A 21,059-nucleotide genomic window follows, 5' to 3' on the forward strand; every position below is an offset into this window, starting at 1 on the left:
GGCACTGAGATGCCTTTATATTATTCTTACATAAATAAAAAGCAAACACACCACAAAGGAGGCTCACTAGACTTTAGTTATTTTTTATTTTAATCAATAAAACACATGGAGTAATTTTACAGGAAAAAGAAAATGTGCAGAATGTTATGTTTTTCTTAAAAAGGATGCAGATCCCCTCTTATTCCTCTGAAGTGGTATAATGAACAACAGTACATTCGATCTTGCTCTGCGTTTATTTTTGAATAGGATCATAATCTATACATTAGTTAATTCAAGAAATTCAAACAATTAGGCTATATGGAATTCATTAGATGAGTGTCACCCTAACTCCAGTCTCTTGGTGCCAAGTGAGATGAAAACCCTTGGCTCTAGTTGAAGGTGGATCCCTCTGACTCAAGCTCTGCAGAAGAGGAACATCATGCTTAAAATGGCTCAGCACAGGATATGCACTAAGGGGCTCAGGTAAGGGATAAGGACAGATGGGTTGATGTCTGTAGAAAGAGCTCTTAATACAAACCTGAAGTGACAACAGAGAAGCAAAGAATATAAACAGCAGCCAGGGTCAACAATCTCTAGAACAGCCTCAAACTGAAGCATGAGCCAAGATTTAAGTTTCATGCTCCTTTCTAGAGAATCTTTACACGTTAGAAACGTAGCTGATTCATTTCCTCTATGATTAGCTACTTCAGTGCTGAAGTTAGGAATTGAGCTGGGCCAGAATTCCTTTGTTGCTTAAGTACTGGTTATACATCCATTTTAAATTATTATTACTTTCACAGGCTTTTATTTGAACAAAAAATGTTTAGCATGTTAGTTATTAGACTCATATTATGAAATTAATGTGGTTTTTTATAGGAGCAAAACAGATTATGTGTTTTTGTCACAGTTTTTGTGCCTGCCAGATTTCAGTGAGATGTTCCTGTTCTTTGCAATACTGCTTTCAGTAGGCTTTTCTGTTGTATATAGTGAAAAGCAGTAAAACACTGCTCTGTCAGTGCTGTGTGGAAAGGGTCTTATGTATAAAAATAGTGATTTTACTAATTTAGCCTGTGTAAGAATAATGTGCTATAGTGCTATCCCCATTACATATTTATGTTTTAAATACATATTGTAGTTGAAAAATCTGATAACAGGACAAATGTGAAAAAGAAGAAAGCATCAGGACAAAGAGGAAAGCAATGTGGCTATATGACACTTATTGCTGTTTTGACAGTGCAATGCAAGTCTAAATAGAATGGAACACTGATCTCAAACACATTTTGCATTGATAGAATACTTATGTTTTTATTATTCCCTTTGTCTTGGGAAATAGCCCATTCTATTGACTTGTGCATTTTCAGTTAGGCTGGTGCTTTAAAGTAAGACGTGAAATGTCATCAAAAAAGGAAAACAACTCTGCTTAACAGCTTATCATAACTAAAAAATAAGACACTTAGCTAAATAAAAGTATGCTGCAAAAAATTACGTGTGCCTTGTACAACTGTAAGTAATTTCATGAAGCCAGGAAAAGTGACCTCATAATTAAGAAACTGAATGAATAATAATAAAAAAAATAAGTATTTCCTTTGCTACCACAGAGTTTCTATGTGTCCATAGGTGAGCCATAATTCATTCATAATTCTGTCCATTACAAGCCCATAATAGGATAACAGCACAACTATGCTTTTACAAAGATAAAATAAGGAAAAAAGATTTACAATTATGAGGCATTTGGATGCTACAATGGCAAGTGCCATTTAAATCTTTCGAAAAATTGGTAAAATCACATATTTTATTAAAATAAAACTTGCATCTTGCACGGGACCAAAAATACCTCTGTGAGTATCAATTTGTCTTCACTGTTCAAAAAATGGATTTTTGCTTTCCTTCGAGGACTATTTAACTCACATGATGAATGAAGCAGGGGTTTTACCCACAGCTCCTCCACATCATTTTTTTTGCTTCCATTCAAGTCTTCCTGCTGTGCTTGGAAACAAGGCAACTCACCTTATGCTCCTTTGGAGAGGATGCACTTTCAGGCATGCAGATGAGCACAGCAATCAAGTCCACTGACTCGGTGGCTCTCCCAGACTCCACAAGGCACAGCCACCCACATTGTTCCCATGGAGGGCTTTGCCCTCTACTCTGAGTCATGCTGCTACCTTCAGCAGACTGTTGCTATGACATAACTACATTTCCACAGACATAAGGAGACATTGCAAACACTTTCAAACTTAATTCTACTTGCTGCATTCACACAAGTCTGAGCCTTTCCCAATAACTACACTCTCCAATTTAAGGACCAAATAGAAAGGACTTAAAAGTGACAGCAATAAATTTTTAAACCATAAATTAATAATTTTTTGCACCTTCTGGCATAACTCAAGGGTTGTACTTCTCAGCATGTTCAACCCAACCTATGGTCTATTCCTAAAGAAAAAATCTTCATAAAATATTTTACTGCTTTTTAAGCTATTATTATAAAGTCAGTGCTAAGTTAAAACCTGTGGAAAGTTGCAATGATATCTTTTCATTTCAGTGACATTTCTACCAAGAAGAGGAATAACTTTTCTTGGCTTCCTTGGCAAGGCAAAGCTTTTCTGCAAACAAGCACGTCTCACAGAACTTAGTACGTCTCCTTAGCATTTTCATGAGGATCACACTATGCCAGCATATCTCAATTTTTTCCTGTTAATTTTGTGTGGCTGCAAGTCATATAGTAAGCTCTCAAGGAAAAAGCACAGCCCAAGAACTCCAATGAGAGATCCTCATGGAAGGCAATGTGTGTGAAAGAAAGGAAGAAACTGAATAGTCTAGATGAGTTTAAAAGAAACTTCTGCTATCTAGATTTCAGTGTATTTTCACAAAAGCTTTTAATCTTTGAAATAAAATAAACATAATTCCTTAAGTGCTTATTTAGTATGCAAATTCTTCATCACTTCTCAAACTCATAAGCAACAAAGATGAGGCGTGTCTTATAATACTAGAAGAAACTTGCCAGTGCTGCATTTCCTATCTGTGCTCTTTTGTTAATTATCATTTTGTACACATTAAACTCACTGGATTAAATAGCTACACAACAGATTTACAGTGACAGTTTATGAAGCACCCTCCTGGTTACTCCAAGATATACAGCAAGTGTCAAACTTTCAGGGTACTTCTAAACACTTTCTGCATAAATATGGGTATTTCAATTTGCAGATACAACTGTGTCCCTGCTTATTTGAGTACAGTGTGCAATCAGATGGGCTTGAATATTTCTTGTATACACTTTTAGGCCTGCCAAAAATCTTTTTCAAGTTCAAACAGTTATGTAATTTAGTAGATCAATCCTTTATGGTTCACTTAACCATAAAAAATCTTTTTCCTGGAGTATCCTGGGTTCAGCTGGACACACTAATGTAAGCAGAAAGAGAAGTCCAAGATGTTTTAGTAATTTTCACTCAAAATTCTGCAGGTGCTTCTAACTTCTGAATAATGATTACATAAGTATTTGGTGCATCCTCAGAGTCTACATGTTCCATTTCATGAAGCGACAATCTGCTCTCGTAGAACTGATGTAAGGAGAAAATTTTGAAAATTACGCTTTTTCCTTTTGCATATCATAAGGTAATAGAAAAGACTGTGATTAATACATACAGGCTGAATTGTTGAATAATTTGGAATGAAAAATGATGCCACATAGATAGATATATAAAAATATGATTACATATTTTTCATGTTAAACATTAGAATCTTTGAACTCTCCGAAAATGAGAAACACTCAAAAGTATGTCCTTGAGTATCACAGAAAGTCGTAAGGCTGTTTATTCTTCCTTTGCATCATTCATTCCTACGTGTACTTGCTTTGCAACTTCTTGTTCTGCTTCTTGTTTTATTAATGCACCAGATTTTAGAAAACATTGTGGTCATTGTATGTATATCCAAGTTTATAATTTTACAGTAATATTTTGAGGCAGACCTGAGCAAAAAATTTCTGCTTTTTTTTTTTCTTTCCCCTTCATTTCTCCATTTTCTTCTTTAGTGGTCTCTTGAAAAATCCAGCCTGCAGAAAATAAAAAAAATGGGACTAAGCATATGCTCAAAGCATATGACCCTATTGGTACCAATAACGTGCTGACTCTTACTTCTAATTTAATAATTCCAGTACACCAAAATGGCATTTAATATTTTATCACTGAAGTACAACATAGTTTTTCCTAGAACGGATATGTCAAGAAAGCAGACGAAATACAGCCAACATATAGTGAGTGATTGCTGAATCATTCTTATGCTCACATAATGTCACAGGTTAAAATGCAATACTATTTGGTACTGAACTGAGTAAATAATTATTTTATACTTGCCAGATTTTTCGAAAGATTATGCACACTAAAAATTATACATTGTAGACTTCTAATGCAAGCATGTACTAAATATGTAGCTTGGAGAAGAGTGCCCACTTGTGGCAATATTTACAGAACAGGCCTAGAATCTCTTGCACAAAGAGAAAACTTGGTTATCAAGGGTCACAGTCAAAGCTAAATAAATAAACCTCATTAATAAACTTGTAATAGTAATAAAATCTCTTTAAAAATATAGTGGCTATATAAGTTTCAATTGGTTAGCATTGCATATTACACATCACAAAAATGTACCATTATTAGTTATTTTGTCATTTCTACAAGATTTCACTCTACTTATTAGGCACTATTATTGTCTATGAGGTTCTAGCTAACAGCAGGACACAGGGCAAAACTTAAGCTTATTTATTTATTTTCATGAAGACAAAGATGTGGAACTTACCTTCCACAAAGCAAATATAAGCAGTGCAAGAATCAAGAGACCAGCGAAGATACTCAGGAGGATAACCCATAAGGGGACTGTACCTGGTGGGAGTTCTTTGGAAATCTTAATCATAGTCTGCAAAATATTCAGAATTTAAGAAATAAATAATTTGTCCATCCAAAATATCAACAGAGCAACATGGCTTTATCAGTAAATAGTGATTTTCCAGGGTACCACTTTATTCTAAATGCAGAAATTTGTAGGAGGGAATTGAGAAAATAAGCTCCAGCATGAAACCCCAAATGTACATAATATCTTGCACTTTGTAAGTGCTTTCAGTTCATGAGGGCTAGCCTTGCTATAAGTTGTTAGTAATTGTTATAAAGGACACAGGACAAAAATTGTGAGTAGTTGAAGTGTATATTAGGGAGCTTCTTTAGTATCCTATTTATCATTCAGTGCCAGCCTCCCTGAAAGGTGGCTGTGATTAACAACCTTCTAAACCAATTAAATGAAATAAGTGCAAAGGCTGTAGATACTAATTTGATCTTAAACTAGGTATACCTGGTGTAAACTAAACAGAAATAAGGAATATTCACGTTTAAATAATGTCACCATATAGGAGTTTGAATTAAGATAACTTAGGAAGTTATTAGAGGTAAAATTTATAGTCAAACGAAGCATTGCAGAAATGAACACTAAACATTTAACTTGAAATTATGTCTGCAATCCTTTCAGCTGTGTTTTGACTTCTGGATTGAATTTTTATCTATCACTTAAAAAATGCCAGGATAAAGTACCAGCCAATAGTTGACCTGTGAAGTTTGTGTTTTCAAAAATATTTTGCACAAGATCTAATTCATATTGAAAACCTAAAAAAATTAAAGACATTTCTCTTTACACCTGGCACCACTACTATAATGATATATGCTGTCTTATCTAAGAAAATGACAGGGACAGGGAATTTCAGAAAATTAAAAGATCCTGCTTCAAATATGTATTCAGGGTAATGAAGGAGAAAGAAAGAACAATTAAGGCAATAATGAAGAAAATACAATGTACAAAGTAAGATCACTTCTAAATGACCCAGGACAATTTAAAAAATACTGTTCATTCCTTAAAGATTTTGAATTATTCTTTTAATTTACATGGATGTCAGAAGCATTTATACTGCAGCAGGCAGAAATACTTCAAAAACCACTTTTTCTCACCCAGGTACATTGTTGGGTGACGAGATTTTGGTATCATCAGCTAATTAATTCAGATATTTCTACTGTAATATGGAATAATTTATTTAGAGTAGACTAATACATTAGAGCAGGTAAGAATTAGTTCACTAGCAATGGTTGAAAATGAATGATTCAGCAGCATCTATGAAAACTAAATCCATGAATTATCATGATCATACCTCCAGCTTTTGATGATCATTTCTCAAAACTAGTGATGAGTTCTCACTCCGAAGTAACGCTTTCACAACAAGGGTTAAGCTGTGAATACTTGCCTGAAAAAAGGAAATGGCTATGACTTATAATAAGGTATTTCAAAGTAGAAAGCTTTGTAGAAATAAAAACAATGAAAGCAAAACTTAATGCTAAAATTTTGGGAAATGGTGAAAAAATGTGGAAGTCAGTGAAGCTGCACATGTGTGTCACTTTCAGCACACATGTCACTGCACGACAGCAATACAACTTGGAAAGAGTAGAGAGCAGAGATTTCAGAGAAATAGAATTAATTCTGGAATACTACTTTAGCCACAGGGACAGATTTGTGCTTTCTAAAATTCTGCTGTATGCCCCATTCTGTCCTGTTATTTTCCTGAGAAAAAATAAAGACACAAACCAGGAACTCAGTATTACAAATATATAAACTGAGCAAAACGGACCACAGCTTGGTCATTGTTGTAATCATCAGACAACACTGAGATGTGCTCTAAAGCGGACTCTCTCCTCTTCTCTTTTTGATCAAAAAAGCCTTACTGGACTTGAGAAATCTTCCCAGACTAACATTTATTTAAAATATGCTTCTATGCACCCCTCCTTTCATCTGCTGAATTAGAGTTCACGGATGCATAAGTAGCTATTAAAAAATGGGCCATCAATACAGAATAAGTAAGGTGTGCCTTCTGACAATGTTTTGAAATTCCTGATAAATTCTAAGTGCTTACTTGAAGGATAAAAAAATTGCATGTAACTTAGTTTTGAGGAAATTTTAAAACAGAAAGAGAAATTATTTCAAATACTAGAGGACTGCGGAGACTTAAGAAAATGGAAAGTATAGTTTTAATAGGTATTAGAAACATTGGCTTACATTCCTCAGATCCAAGAGTATTCTGAAGACAAACAGGATTTACTTACTTTTATGATAGTAGGTTTCCATACTCTTAATGAAACATTTACTTGATATATATCAGATGGGACCAAGGCACAATTAATAGAAGCACAGTTGTAGGTATCACAGTCCTGTTTAAAAGGCATCAGCATGAATTAATAGGAAGAGACTTTTCACATTACTAAAATAAAAAATGTCAACTAGTATATTTACATATCATTTACTTGCTATGGTATGTATACTAAGCTGTTAATAATTACTGGAACTTTTTATGTGAAAAGGACGGCGCAGTACAAAAACTGAGTTCAGGTACTCAGGTTTTGAGCCTTTTTTATTTCAGTCTACTGAGAGGCTCAGTTTTTGGAGGCTTGCTTACCCTTGATGGAGCTCTGTTACTGTAGGTGTGCAGCAAAAGGCACCAGCAGAGCTGCTAAAAGAGGTACAGCATATGACAGAATGTGCTTTTCTGCAGTGTTTTTTGATCCTTTCAAACTGTGGGACACCTGAATCTTTGAAGCAGAGCAGTGTGTGAAAATCTAAGTATCTTTAATTTCTAGTGTTACTTGCTGGCTCAAAGAGCAGCAGAATTATGTTCACAACTTCTGAAAAGTTTCCTTAGCTTTGAACTTTATCACCTCTGTGAAAGACTATGAAATGCATGGCAAAATAATCTTTTCATGGCATGGCTTCATTTGCACCAGAAACTCAACTTGTATCCCTATGTTGAGGAGGTATAATGATGGTTTTTCCCCTGACATGCCAACATACCTACAAGAGCAAAATTACTTTGCAACCGTTCTATCTAAATGTGAGAGGCTAATCCTTTTTCAAATTGGATTATCCATTACATTTCTATCAGTTTCATGGAAAATCTGTCAGATCAGTGAAAGTATTTCCAACTGGATGCCTAAAAAAGTTGCAAGGGAGATGAAGCTTTGGAATATTACCATTTATTAATTACAATGGAAACACAGAAGGTGAAGATTTACTGAGCTGCCAAATGTGACAGTTACTTACAGATCTGCTGATTTTTTAAAAAAAAAACACCCTGAATTCAGTTCCACCTACAGCTTTGTAACCACATAAAAAATTTAGCTATTCTACATGAAGATGGCTATTCAGACCATTAAGACAAAGTGAGTTTCCATAGCATACAGTTTGAGAGAAGCTCTTATAAATCTATTGTAGAAGTACTCAACTCAAAGATCTGGGTTAATATCTAGGATGCATATACATGTATACCATATTTAGGCTTACCATAATTGTGTCCTTTGTAGGTTCTTTTATTTTTGGCAACACAAATGGTTTCCCAGCACTGATCTTTAAAGGATCTACCGGGTAACTAGTTTGGCATATGGCATTCTGTTAGCAGAAACACAAATATTATTTTTATTGTCTGAATATATGATCTATTACAAAAAAATTGGTCTGTAAATAATCCAACATTAATAATATTTAACTACATCAAAAATATTTAATAAAATCAATAATATTTACTAACCACTAAATAAAATAAGCCTGCATATTGCAAGAGTGCATGACAGGATATTTAGGCAACGTAGGCATTGAAGAACCATTATCTCAAATGATAGATGAGCTCTTTATGAGATAATTTAATCTAAAATTTATCCAGACACCTAAACATCTGTAGAAGCTAGTAAAAGCTTCCTGAAAGGTGATCACTATATGAACCAGCAAAAGCTACTAAAAAAGCTACATAGGTTTTGCATGGGAATCCACAGAGGTTTTGGCTTAGCAAGCAAACAGGCAGATTAAGTATAGAATTTGGTAGCCTCCGTTGCAGTGCCCAGGGGTGGTTAGTGGGTACTGCAGCAGTGCTAGATGTCAGTGGATACTTCAAAAACACCTGGGAAAACCTTTGCTGTCTTCAGTGCACAGGAACTTCTTTTTCCAGCCAGGTCACTCACATACAGATTGCTAGCATGAAGAGGACTGCAAATTCCCTGCAGTGCCTTTTGGCACACTATCATCACTAGGGTGTAGCTACTGATAGATGAATTATAACCACAGAAGAAGCACAGATTTCTTCAATTTCTGTGCAAATTTGGGTCAAATGTGGTGACTGCCTAGGAATGAAAATAATGGCGGAAGGAATTTAATAACAGACACTATTTCTTTGTATTCTATACATGAAATATTTTGAGGGTTTGGGATTTTTTTTGTTTTAAAGTGACATGAAGTTTCATTTGGACCATTTGGGTTGTTTTTCAGTGGTGCAAACCACTGAAATTAAGTGAAGTATTTGGAGAGAGAAGCTCGTTTGCATGTGTGTGTCTCTCTCTGACGGAAAGATTATAAGAAAAAGAAATTTAAGTCATCCCTTAGTGATATTTGGGTTCTTCAGCCATCCAGTTATTCATATAGCTCTAGTTTTACTATCTACATATCTGGAATCATTGGACTTTGCAAGTCCTGCCTGAGCAACCTAGTGCCTTTCTATGACGGGGTAACCACATCAGTGGACATGGGAAAAGCAATGGATGTGATCTATTTGGACACCTGTAAAGCCTCTGACATGGTCCCTACAACATTCTTTTCTCTAAATTGGAGAGATATGGATTTGATGGGTGGACTGTTCAGTGGATAAGGAATTGGTTGGATGGTTGCATTCAGAGAGTAGTGGTCAACAGCTCAATGTCCAGATGGAAATCTGTGACAAGTGGTGTCCCCTAGGAATCAATACTGGGACCAGTGCTATTTAATGTCTTCATCAATAATGTAGACAACAAGTTTGCAGAAGATACCAAGCTGAGGGGTGCTGTTGTCACACCAGAAATATGGGAGGTCATCCAGAGGGACCTGGACAAGCTGGAGAAGTGGGCCTGTGGAGAAGTGTGAAACTCATGAGGTTCAACAAGGCCAAATCCGAGGTCCTACACCTGGGTCAGGGCCACTTGCAGTTTCAATATAAGATGGGAGATAATGTGATTGAGAGCAGCCCTACGGAGAACGACTTGGCAGTGGTGATTGATGAGAAACTTGACATGAGCTATTAATGTGCACTCGCAGCCCAGAAGGCCAATCTTATCCTTAGCTGCATCAAAGGACACATGGCCAGCAATTTAAGGGAGGTGTTTCTGCCCCTCTACTCTGCTCTCATGAGACCCCACTGGCAGTACTGCATCCAGTTCTGGAATCCCCAACATGAAAAGGATATGGAACTGTTGGAACTGGTGCAGAGGAGGGCTACAAAGATGATCAGAGTTGCTGGAGCCCCTGCTATGAGGACAGGCTGAGAGAGTCGGGGTTGTAGAAGGCTCTGGTGAGTCCTTATAATGACCTTCCAGTACTTGAAAGGGGCTACAAGAAAGCTGGGGAGGGACTTTTTACAAGGGCATGCAGTGATAGGATGAGTAGGAATGGCTTTAAATTTCGAGGGGCAAGATTTAGGTTAGACATTAGGAAGAAATTCTTCATGATGAGGGTGGTGAGGCACTGGAACAGGTTGCTCAGGAAAGTTGTGGATGCTCTGTCCCTGGAGTTGTTCAGTGTCAGGCTGGATGGGGCCTTGAGCAGCATATTCCTCCCCATAGCTGGGGGGTTGCAACTGGATGATCTTAAAGGTCCAATCCAAACCATTCTATGATTTTGTGACTTATAATCTGCTCCAGCTGCTCTGGAGGAGAGAAATGGAAAAACTCAGGTAAGGGCTGCAGTGAAAAGTATTTGAAAGACATGATTTACCATCCCATTCAAGATGTCTCAGGACCCCAGAAAAGGAAGAAGCCAGAGGATTGCTAGTGCTGGAGAGCAGATATGCAGGAAGGCTAATTTCAGTAACAGAAAGAAGGGGACCGAACAGGAAATTGAGCTCTAAACCAAGCTCATCACAGGACTAGAGCCTTTGCAATAAGTACTGCTGACAAGGGAGGTAAACTTAGGCTCAGTAGACAAAAATACCAAAGAAACTCCTGTCACCTACATCTCAGCTGGACTCATGATCAGTTGGCAATATAACAAATTAACCTTGTTATAGTCCAATTATTACTCAATACCATTTTAAATTTGCTTGTTTCCTTTTAAGAAATTTGTCTTTCTGTCTTCTTATGCACATTGGCACATACTCTTAAGACACCATCATCCTGTGTTTCAGACTAAAAGCAAGATACTCGTTGGAATAAGGCATTATCCCAAACACCTGCATTTTGCAGTTCCTTACAGAAATAATTTCAAATTTAAATTAACCATAAAAATACATATTCCTAGCTTACTTGGGAATGTGTCAATGCAGTAAGGTAGAGAAGAGTGTTCTTGGCTGCTGTCACATTGGGAAATAAGATGTTCAGTGAGAGGTTTGGCATTGGAAAATGTTCACCTTTTTCAACCTTCATAAAAAAAAAAGAAAAATGTTTTAATTAGTACTTTCCTTATTTTGTTGGTATTTGATTTTTTTTCCTTTCTTGTGTTTTTCTTTTCTTCTGTGATTTTTAACATTTTCAGAGTTACACAAGAAGTGGTGTGATGAACTCTTACTTCTTCCCTGAGAACAGACAGTTGTGAAACAGCAGACCTTGTGGTCTTTGTTAGTAAAATGCTCTGCTGGAGGAAACCAAATGAACAGGATGAAAGGGGCCATTTTGACATAAATGACTTCTTGCTGTCTTTCTTATTGCATCTTCTTAGTATCTGGGAATTCTATCTAAGGTAATTCATTTCAGTTTTTAAAAAAGCTCCCAAATTGTTGTAACATGGGAGAGGAGCCACTGCTGGTCCCTCTTCAGCCATGCTGAGGCAACAGCCCACCTGTTTATTGGCTCTTCTCCCTTGTTCTCCCTGAGAAGATCACAGGACATATCTGAAAGCTGCTGCTTCTTCTGAGCACACCTGCCGTGGCCAAGGATGGAGAAAATGCCTAGGTGGAATTAGTGGCTGAGGAAATGGTGATCCTGTGTCTGAAGGGTGTGAGCTTCACAAGTATTCAAGAACCTGTTTAACTTTTCTCTTCTGACTGCTCATTTGTGATAAGCTGCTTGCAGAGATGAGTTGCATTCACAAGATCACAAACCATATGCTCTGCAGCCCATCAGCTTTTATATATAAAAAGCAAAGCTGAATAATGTCTTAAACATCCACAAAATCTATGAGATTAGTGGATTTGAACTTTCAAGCTAAAAAAAGAATCTGGGTGAAACATTGTAGGCAGGCTAAAACATGTTAAAAAATCTTTGCCATTGTTATCTAGTGAGTCTAATAACTTTCTCATGTCCCGTTACTTCCAGACAGAAAGTTGATTCAGAATCTTTTATCCTTTGTATATGGCACCGTTGCTGAGCTCTGGTTTTGTCACAGGGAAGAAAGGATGCTCTCAAGATAGCTAAATTCAGGCCTATTGCAACTTGAGGCTGGGCTTCTGGCCAATAAAATATTTTTTCCAAGTGATTTAAGTTTGCAGCATTCATTCCATTAGGAAGGCAAAGTTCTTGGAGCATGGCATTTGCCTTTTTCAAAGTTGACTGCAATTTGGAAATATCTTTTTAAACTGCAATGAACATAGGTCAAGTTCTGATTTACTAGGGCATGCTCTCTTTACCCTGCAGAAGGCAACAGCTCTAAAACCCACATCTGTCTGCAGGGACAGACTACTCTGAGAACCTCTGACTCACCTTATTCCAAAACAAGCAAGAAAATAAAAAGTGTTAAACACAAGATAGGGTATCACATTAACCAATTCAAACCAAATGAAAAAGGATGAAGCCAGTATTTACACCATGCAGTTTTAATTGTTTCTTACCCTATAATGCAGAGTAACTTCATCCCCAATCTGCTCTGTTGTGTTAATAGCAGTAGGAACAGTATCATTTGCTGCAATTATAACGTGATGCTCTTTGAAAACACTGTGGATTAAAGACAAAACAAAACAAAAACTCCAATAAGCACAGAAGTTCTATAAAAACTCTAGAAATTAATAATAAGTATTTTTCATTATTTCATGAATCCTCCAGGACTAGCCTTGCAACTAAGAGTGTGCTGCTATTTCCACTGAAGTTCAATTCATCCATTTTCTGAGTGGTGCTCACTTTGTATTATGTAATCTTTTAACATTTCGTTCAGATAAAACTAGAAAATGAGGAAATATTGTTTTCAAAAATAATACACAAGAGGCTGGTTTTGCTGTTGTTATTCTAGCTGTGCAGTCCCTTATCCTGAGTGTTGCCAGGTGGCAGGCAGGGTCCTATAAAAGGCATAATCAAGTAAAAAGAGAACAAAATCAGCACATTTTATCTTCAACCTTATTCCCTATGGGACAAACAAAGGCTGGATTTGAATCATTAAATCCATCCAAAAGGAATTTGACTTAATTATTTAGACATGGACAGCATGCAATTTACCAATACCACTTTTAATGTTTTACAGGGATGGAATTTAACTGAGTTCTAGCTGTTTCTGAAATTAAAGTGTACTAAAAGACCCAAATTAAAGTTTTTGTCTGAATTGATAAAAAACCCCAAAACTCTGAGAATCTAAAATTAAGGATAATTTTTGAAGCTGGAAATCAAACTCCACACTGTGCAATATTATACTGATACAAACTCATGGCCGTCAGGGAGCTGGAAATATTTGCTTTCTTATGTACCTGAAATGCCTTTGAATGAATAAAGCAAAGTACAAGAATCAAAGGTGCTGTTGTACTTGACGGATCAAATTTAAAATGGAGATAACCGCAAAACCATGGGCAGCTCCTGCTCCTTTATTTCTGGTAACTGCTCTTTGCAGCAAAGCCTGTGCTTCCTGTTCATGAGCCTAGAAGCTGTCATTTGTAGATACTGAGCACAGCTCTACCACAAAACAACACTAAATTCTCTTTGAACACTTTCTATTTACTCTGCCAGCAAGTTAAAGTACAGAGAAACATTAATACCTGACAAATATTAATCCTACTTCGTATTTTACTGGAATAGTAACGTGTCCTCTGTTGTCACTCAAGGTCTCAGGAGGTTCTTCACTGTCACTAAAATAAGACAACATATACCACAGATCAGACTGTGATATTCATCAACACATGCAACTTGACTAGTACGTGAGAAGGGATCTTAAGAAACTGAAATGTCTACTGCTCTAGGTATGAAATCACATTACTCATTTCCCATTAATTACTGTCTCCTAAAAATAAATTCAAAAGACTACTTACAGTGGCTAGAAAGTTGAACCTTGCAACACACACAGCTCAGAGATGCATCTTTATTGAAATTACAGACTACATTTGATTGAATTAAACAGGCTGAGCAAGGGCTATCACTTTCACACTATCCCTGAATTTTGCAGGCACAGAAAACTGAGGCCAAGTGCATTTCTGTAGCATAGATAACTGCTGCAATGCTCTTGCTCTTTGAAGGCCAGGCCATTTTGTTTAGCATAAACTGTGATTCATGCTAAAGTGTGCAGTAATTTTTTAAGACAATAAATCTGTTATGAAGGTAAAACTACGGGAAATGATGACTTGTTTGTGGCTCACAGGCTGTAGAGACAAGCAGCTATTTATTTTAGTCCTCTCAGTCTACTGCTGGACCAAGTACATCCTTAAAGGTGTCAGGTCTATAGACTGTTTATCCACTTATGAGTTCAGAAAAGCCATCCTTATTTTAAAACCAAATACAAAGCTGTAGAGCTTTCTAAGAAAAAAAAAAAAAGAGAAAGTATACAGGTAATAATTGCAACTAACCTTGTTGCATATACATGAACAGTAGCATTTTCCAGGAGATATGATGCATTGAATTGAAATGATATTTTGAAGGAAATCTGTTTGGAGAAATACATTGCACATTTTGAAAGGAAAAAAAAAGATATAACAGCATAATTATAAATTTTGATCTGACAAAAAATAAGCAAATCTTATCTATGGAATGCTTATTGATATTTTAATTATTTTCTATGAATGATTTTTTTTTAATTTGTCCAAACCAAAAAGGAGATCTAATAGTTAGTAGGAAGAAGCCTCAAATTTTCAGAACTGAGAAGCCTCAGTAAAACTTCTTATACAGTATATTAGAAATATATGGCTAAACAATTTTTAATTGAAACCAATTAGTCTTGCAAGCAATTTACCAGAACACTTTTTCTCTAATATGAAAGAAACAATAGCTTTAAAGCCTTTCAATTACAGTGGAGATGAGTTGCTTATAGAGGCTGATGGAATCTCTCTTAATACATGTATTTAAACACCTAAATTATCCAACAGAAATGTTTACAATGTGAACAAATGACTACTAGGGCTTACAAAAATTCACCGCTCATTATAACTAGGGAAAATCTGTTACAATTTAGCACTACACAATATTTGGGAACACTGTCCCAGACACGTTCCTTTTCATATCCTGACACTTGAGGGTAATTTCATATGAACCAAAAGTTTTACTGTTTGGTACTGTTCAGGATTTTAAAGGTCAGATTTTTATTTTTCCTTTAATGTGCACAAATCTTCATCACAATGTGACCCAAAGAAAGTTGTTTTAGGTTAGTAAAGCTCCTTCTCTATGTAAGCAGGAGATACAGACTTATCACTGGAGCCATCCAAGCTGCAGCTCAATTTGAAGGGGACTGCTTGCTGGAAAGGCCTCAGACTCCATGCTGAGCAGAGGTGAAGTCTTGATAGCTGGCTTTGGCAGCTGGTTAACATTTCCACATGTCAGTTTATTCTCTTTTCAACCACCTGATTAAACTTTAGGTACAAAATAACTAGTCATAGTCTCCGATTTGTAAGAAGCCACACCATGGTACGTAATATCTTATTAGTATATGCTACTCAATATCCTATACTTCTTGAGATAGACTCTTCTGGCCAAGTGTGCCACTTGACTTCTGTCAGGGTAGATAATGGCAATATACACTGATTACCTCCTCACATAGCACAGCTGACTGGCCACATACTGAAGATATGATGTTTACCTATCAGGCTCCATGCAGTTCATATCAACAATAGCTTGGGAAACATGCATGGACAGGTTTTGGGGTGAATACAAGAAAAAAGAAATTCAGAGGTGACAGGAACTGCCTTGGCATGGACATGGACAAAGGAGAACTTGCATGCAGAACTTTTTACCTCTTCTGCAGGTTTTAAAAATGGATATCCCACTTTACAGGTGATGTTGTGGTTAGATTCACAACTATCTTTCTGTATATCCTAAAGGAAAAAGAAAAAGAAATCATGACCTTGTTCAATCTCTCTTTAAATTTTCACTAGGCTCAAGGGCCTGTTGAAAATTGCCACTTTTCATTATCAAAACATCCTAAGAGTCAAAGCCTTAATTGAGGTGGTACAAAAATAGGAAGCCATAACTTCTCCAAAACAGATACCACCTATATACATCAAGTAGTAGCCATTTTTCCCTCCCAGTGAAAGTGTTTGGAACATTAGCAATTATATAGAAACTGGGCATCATGCAAATTAATGACAGGATTTAGCAGATCAACACATATATAGGCACAAATTTTTATGTGTAATGTCGTAAACATGTTCCTAACTTGGTAATAAAAGTGACCTTCATAATTGTTGCCACAGGGTCAGCATCAGTGCTATGGTCCCTGACTGCTACTATGTGCAATAGGGCTGTTGACTGGAAACAAACTTCTAACGTTTCCCACTTGAACAAACCTAAATTCATAGATACCTGCTGAAGCAGGCAGAAAAACAGCTACTTTGTAAATGATTTCAGAAGCATGGATAAGGCAGGCACTATCAATGCTACCCTACCAAGACAGTGTTTTTTCTATTAGACATGCAAAAGAAGCATTCCAGAGGCTCAGGAGGTGTACTGATGAAGAATGAGTCATTTCTGGGGCTACAGATGTACATATTATTCATGGTACCAACAGTTATCTAAGATTCAGTCACTTACTGTCTAAGTGTCATTGTGAAACTCGTGTCTGTAGTCGACAGTAGCTAGCCAAGAGGCCAGTCAGGTGAAAACAAATACAATCTTTTTCAGGGGTAAGTGAGGGCAGAACTCCCAGGTTAACTCTTTTCATCAACTTAGATGATGCCAGAGCAGTGCAATTCAGGCTTAATACAAAGGTTTCCTCAGATCTTCCAAGCAATATGTGTTATCATAAACATGAAAATGTGAGAGATCCTTACCTCAATTCCAGCAAATATAATATTTGGAGAATACTGAACCAAAACTCTGGTATTATAGGCACTATCTTTTTTGTTCTTCACAGAGAGCTGGATGGTGAATTTATCATTGCGTGACTTCACGATGAATGGAGAGGAGCTGTAAAATTAAGTGAGAATGTTGGACGTCTTAACTTTTTAATCTGTTTTTAACATAAAGAGGAACTTCTTTCAGTGTCCTGACTATGTTGTTTCTGATTTGGAGATTATGTCAAAGCATTATCATAGTAGACTAGAGAATACATAATTTACATAGAAATTTTGTAAAGATACCAAGTAATACAAGAAACTCAGTATAGTTACCTGTCTCCGGCTATGCTTGCTTTTACATTCAGAACAAGATCTGAAATGCATTTATTTTTGGCTCCACAATCTTTTGTGAAAGGAATCTGTAACAATAGTATTTTTATTCTCAATTTTATTACATTTATTATTAAAACAAAATATTTATATTTTAACTAATTATCTAATTTTATAGAAGGACTTCTGTCTGACAGTCAAGGAAATCTTCCCTAATACTAATTAGTTAAATATGTTAATACCCTCTAAAATGCATAGGTGAAATATAACCTTTTTACTCATTCCCTTCTAAGTGATTAATCTAGACTAGAAAAAGAGGCAATAGTAGAAATATGAATGATGCTAAGGCCCATGAAAGTGTGACTAACATTGTCCTGCTATATCTACATAAAAAACAACAGGAAAATTGCTTGTACTCTCTTCTATTTTCAGTTAAGTCCGGACAGCTTTAAAACTCCAGATTAGTTCTCAAGCACACTCAATCAAGCTTTGCAGTCTTGAAAACTCATTTAAAGGAAACATCTTTTGAGCAGGCTCAACAAGCCTCCATCTTTAGCCAATTTGTGGACACTACTTTCAGATCTTGTGAGGACTATTCAAATACTTCCATTATTAATGTAGAATCTTGCTGACTTACATATTCAGATATTGAATTTGGCAGGTTGCTATCAAGAACAGGTCCACTCTCTGGATCAGAAAAATTGAACTCCAGCAAAACCTTTACAGAGTCTTGAAAGTCAGGCTTATCCTAGAACACAAAGAAAACAAAATTGCTGTTATGGACATTCTCTTTAATGTCTACAGAGTTTAAAAAAACTCAAATAATGCTGAAGTAAAATGTTTTTCAGCCACACTGTCGCCAGCCATACTAGGGAACCATTTGAATGCTTGCAATTGATGATAAAGCATTTAATATGCAAGCTAATCCTTAAAAAACATCTACTAATGTTTTTGTGCATCTCATCTTATCATAAAAATGTCACATAGCCTTAGCATACCCAACACAGTTTCATTTAAGCACGTCTTAGAATGGTCAACTCACAGACTTGCCTTTTTTAGTTGTGCTTAAAGGATCAGTAAGATGAACAGCAGAAGTATCACCTTGTGTGATGTCAAACAGGCCTGCTGCTAGGAGATGTATTGCATTTTCAAGCAAATTCGAAGCATCATTTAGCATTAGTTTTGAATTATGATATGACTGTGAAGTCACTAAATATTTTAAGTCTGAGTAGCTTATAGTGTACACCTCCATTCACTCTGGACATAAGTTACAAACTGGGTAATTTCACACCCTTAGGTGCTAATTACATTTCTGATTTGCAGTGAATGAGTATTCTCTACCCCAAACCTAATTTGCAAGTTTTTTACTCTATTTTAGTAGGAGGAATTGCATCAATATGCAATATGACTTTTACTCACATGTTCCTGGTGAGTTTTGAATGCACCTAAACTATTAACCATGATAGCTGCTTAATTCCACTTAGTGTGCTATGCTCTTTCTTACGACAAACACAAAGAGACAAAGGTAAATAAAATCTAAGTGTAAGTAAAGAGTTTATATCTATCTCTGAAATAAATACAGAAATCCTAAGTAGTAAGCAAATCTTATGTACACTTCTTAAGGTTAATTGTGGATACAGAATTTGTTTTCCAGTTTACAATTAATGGAATACTTTTGTTTTATTATAATATCTACATGAGAAAAACATTTTAAATGATTTACTTGCCAACATGTAGAAGTTATGTTTAATACATTCTGACCCTTTGACAGTTATATCGTTTTGAATTTTCCTCTCATGGCTTTCTGTGAACAAGCTTCGAGATATTTGTCTTTGTGAGTCAAGGGTAATCCAATACCGCAGAACTGCAAAGGAAGTTGAGATCAATATTGTGAACCAATTTGCCTTCACATATTATTCTTTTCCCCCAATACCTTAAATGGACTTTGAATAGTGAATAGTGAAGAGTTGCAAACAAATGTGAGCATAGCAATTTTATAGCATAAAGATTCCATGGTTTAGTGCTTGTCTACTTACTGGATTCAAACGTATCTTCCTTTGACTTTAGTCTGGTCTTAAAACAAACAGTGGCATTTATGCATATTGTTTTTCTTTTATTTATCTGGCAATTTTGTTGTTGGATATTGATACTTTTGGGTGTAAATTGCATGGAAACATTTACTTCAGCCACATCACGAGACCTTAACAAAGAGACAAAGAGACTACTGTTTTTATCTTAGGAATGAACTTACAAAATGTGCAACATTCAACATGTACATACACATATAGAATCATTCAGGTTGGAAAAGACCTTTAAGATCATTCAGTCTAACCCTCAACCTAACACTGCTAGGTTCACCACTAAACCATGTCCCTAAGCACCATATCTACATGTCTTTTAAATACCTCCAGGGACTCTACTGCTTCTTCGGGCTGCCTATTGTGGTGCTCAACAACCCTTTCAGTGAAGATATTTTTCACTAACATATAATCTAAACCTCCCTTTATGCAACTTGAGACAATTTCCTCTTGTCCTATGTGATGGTCTAGACAAATAATTAGCTATGCACTCTCCACATAGTAGCACTAAACAACAACTGCTTTACCAGACAGAGAGAAAGTGGTCACAGGGTTTCTCCACAGTGCTCCACAGCACTGGTTTCAGAACAGATAATAGATGAAAGAAAATAATTTAAAAAACATTTAAGCAACACTATGGAGCCAGTCCCATTTTAAAACAGACTGAAGACCCAGACACACGCTCACAGGTATCCACAGATGAAGATATTATTATACACAAGATGGAGAGTAGCATGCAATCTCTTAGGCCCGGTAGATAAACAGGCTAGATTCACTATTAATTTGCTTCATTTTAACTCCCTTTTGCCCTTGTCACTGCAATATGTGCCTACCTCTCCATTTGCCCTATTTCAGTTCTTATTTGGCCTTGAGATGGAGTATGTTAGTGTACTAAACCAAAAGTAGTAAATTACTGCCAACCAATTTAGCTGGCAAAACAGCTTTCTTCAGATTTGTGATTTAAACAGCACAGTGAAGGTATTTCATTGCATTCACACACAGAGTTTTTAGAGAGACAAATTACCAGATGAAGGTGAAGAGAAGCTGGCACCTCAGGGATGGCATCAAAACCTAACAAACTAAATTATCTAGTAAATGAGTTAGGTGGAATAGCAGGACAGGGAAAACAAGAAGCTTAGCAAGTCCTTAGCAGCTGCTTTACCAGAGAGAGAAATAGTTTTTGTTGTGCTTTAGAAATGAAGGATTACAAGTTACCTTGCTTATTTCTCTTGCAGGTATTTTTCTACTATCCCTTAAAAATTATATTACCCATTATGCCACTTGAATCATGGTCATTTGCAAAAGAAATTAGTTACCTCTTATCCAGAAAGTTTAGTTATTTTTTTTTCAAAATTTTCTGTAGGGACACAAACTAGAGTTTTCTTATTAGGAAGTCAAATGAATTTTCTTCGCAACCCCTTTACATTTCAACTTCTCTTTAATTGCTAATAAGATAATATGCAATACAGTGTAAAGAA

General features: G+C 36.1%; 1 protein-coding gene across 1 annotated transcript in view; it reads right to left on the bottom strand.

Moving 5' to 3' along the window:
• Positions 1–63: 63 nt before the first annotated feature.
• The window catches only part of ITGA1 (integrin subunit alpha 1), an 80,199-nt gene continuing 59,203 nt past the window's right edge, over positions 64–21,059 (bottom strand). The window contains exons 16-30 of the mRNA XM_069880497.1: positions 19,540–19,703; positions 19,231–19,367; positions 18,141–18,251; positions 17,507–17,592; positions 17,168–17,303; positions 16,133–16,213; positions 14,756–14,832; positions 13,955–14,044; positions 12,827–12,929; positions 11,307–11,420; positions 8,332–8,436; positions 7,101–7,205; positions 6,155–6,247; positions 4,765–4,881; positions 64–4,024 (exon numbers count right to left, since the gene is read on the bottom strand). Coding sequence (XP_069736598.1) covers positions 3,980–4,024; positions 4,765–4,881; positions 6,155–6,247; positions 7,101–7,205; positions 8,332–8,436; positions 11,307–11,420; positions 12,827–12,929; positions 13,955–14,044; positions 14,756–14,832; positions 16,133–16,213; positions 17,168–17,303; positions 17,507–17,592; positions 18,141–18,251; positions 19,231–19,367; positions 19,540–19,703 — 1,564 coding nt within the window. The 3' untranslated portion in view covers positions 64–3,979. The remainder of the gene's footprint in view (positions 4,025–4,764; positions 4,882–6,154; positions 6,248–7,100; positions 7,206–8,331; positions 8,437–11,306; positions 11,421–12,826; positions 12,930–13,954; positions 14,045–14,755; positions 14,833–16,132; positions 16,214–17,167; positions 17,304–17,506; positions 17,593–18,140; positions 18,252–19,230; positions 19,368–19,539; positions 19,704–21,059) is intronic.

This window comes from Phaenicophaeus curvirostris, chromosome Z (genome assembly GCF_032191515.1).
Source record: "Phaenicophaeus curvirostris isolate KB17595 chromosome Z, BPBGC_Pcur_1.0, whole genome shotgun sequence".
In the NCBI taxonomy this organism is placed as follows: domain Eukaryota; kingdom Metazoa; phylum Chordata; class Aves; order Cuculiformes; family Cuculidae; genus Phaenicophaeus; species Phaenicophaeus curvirostris.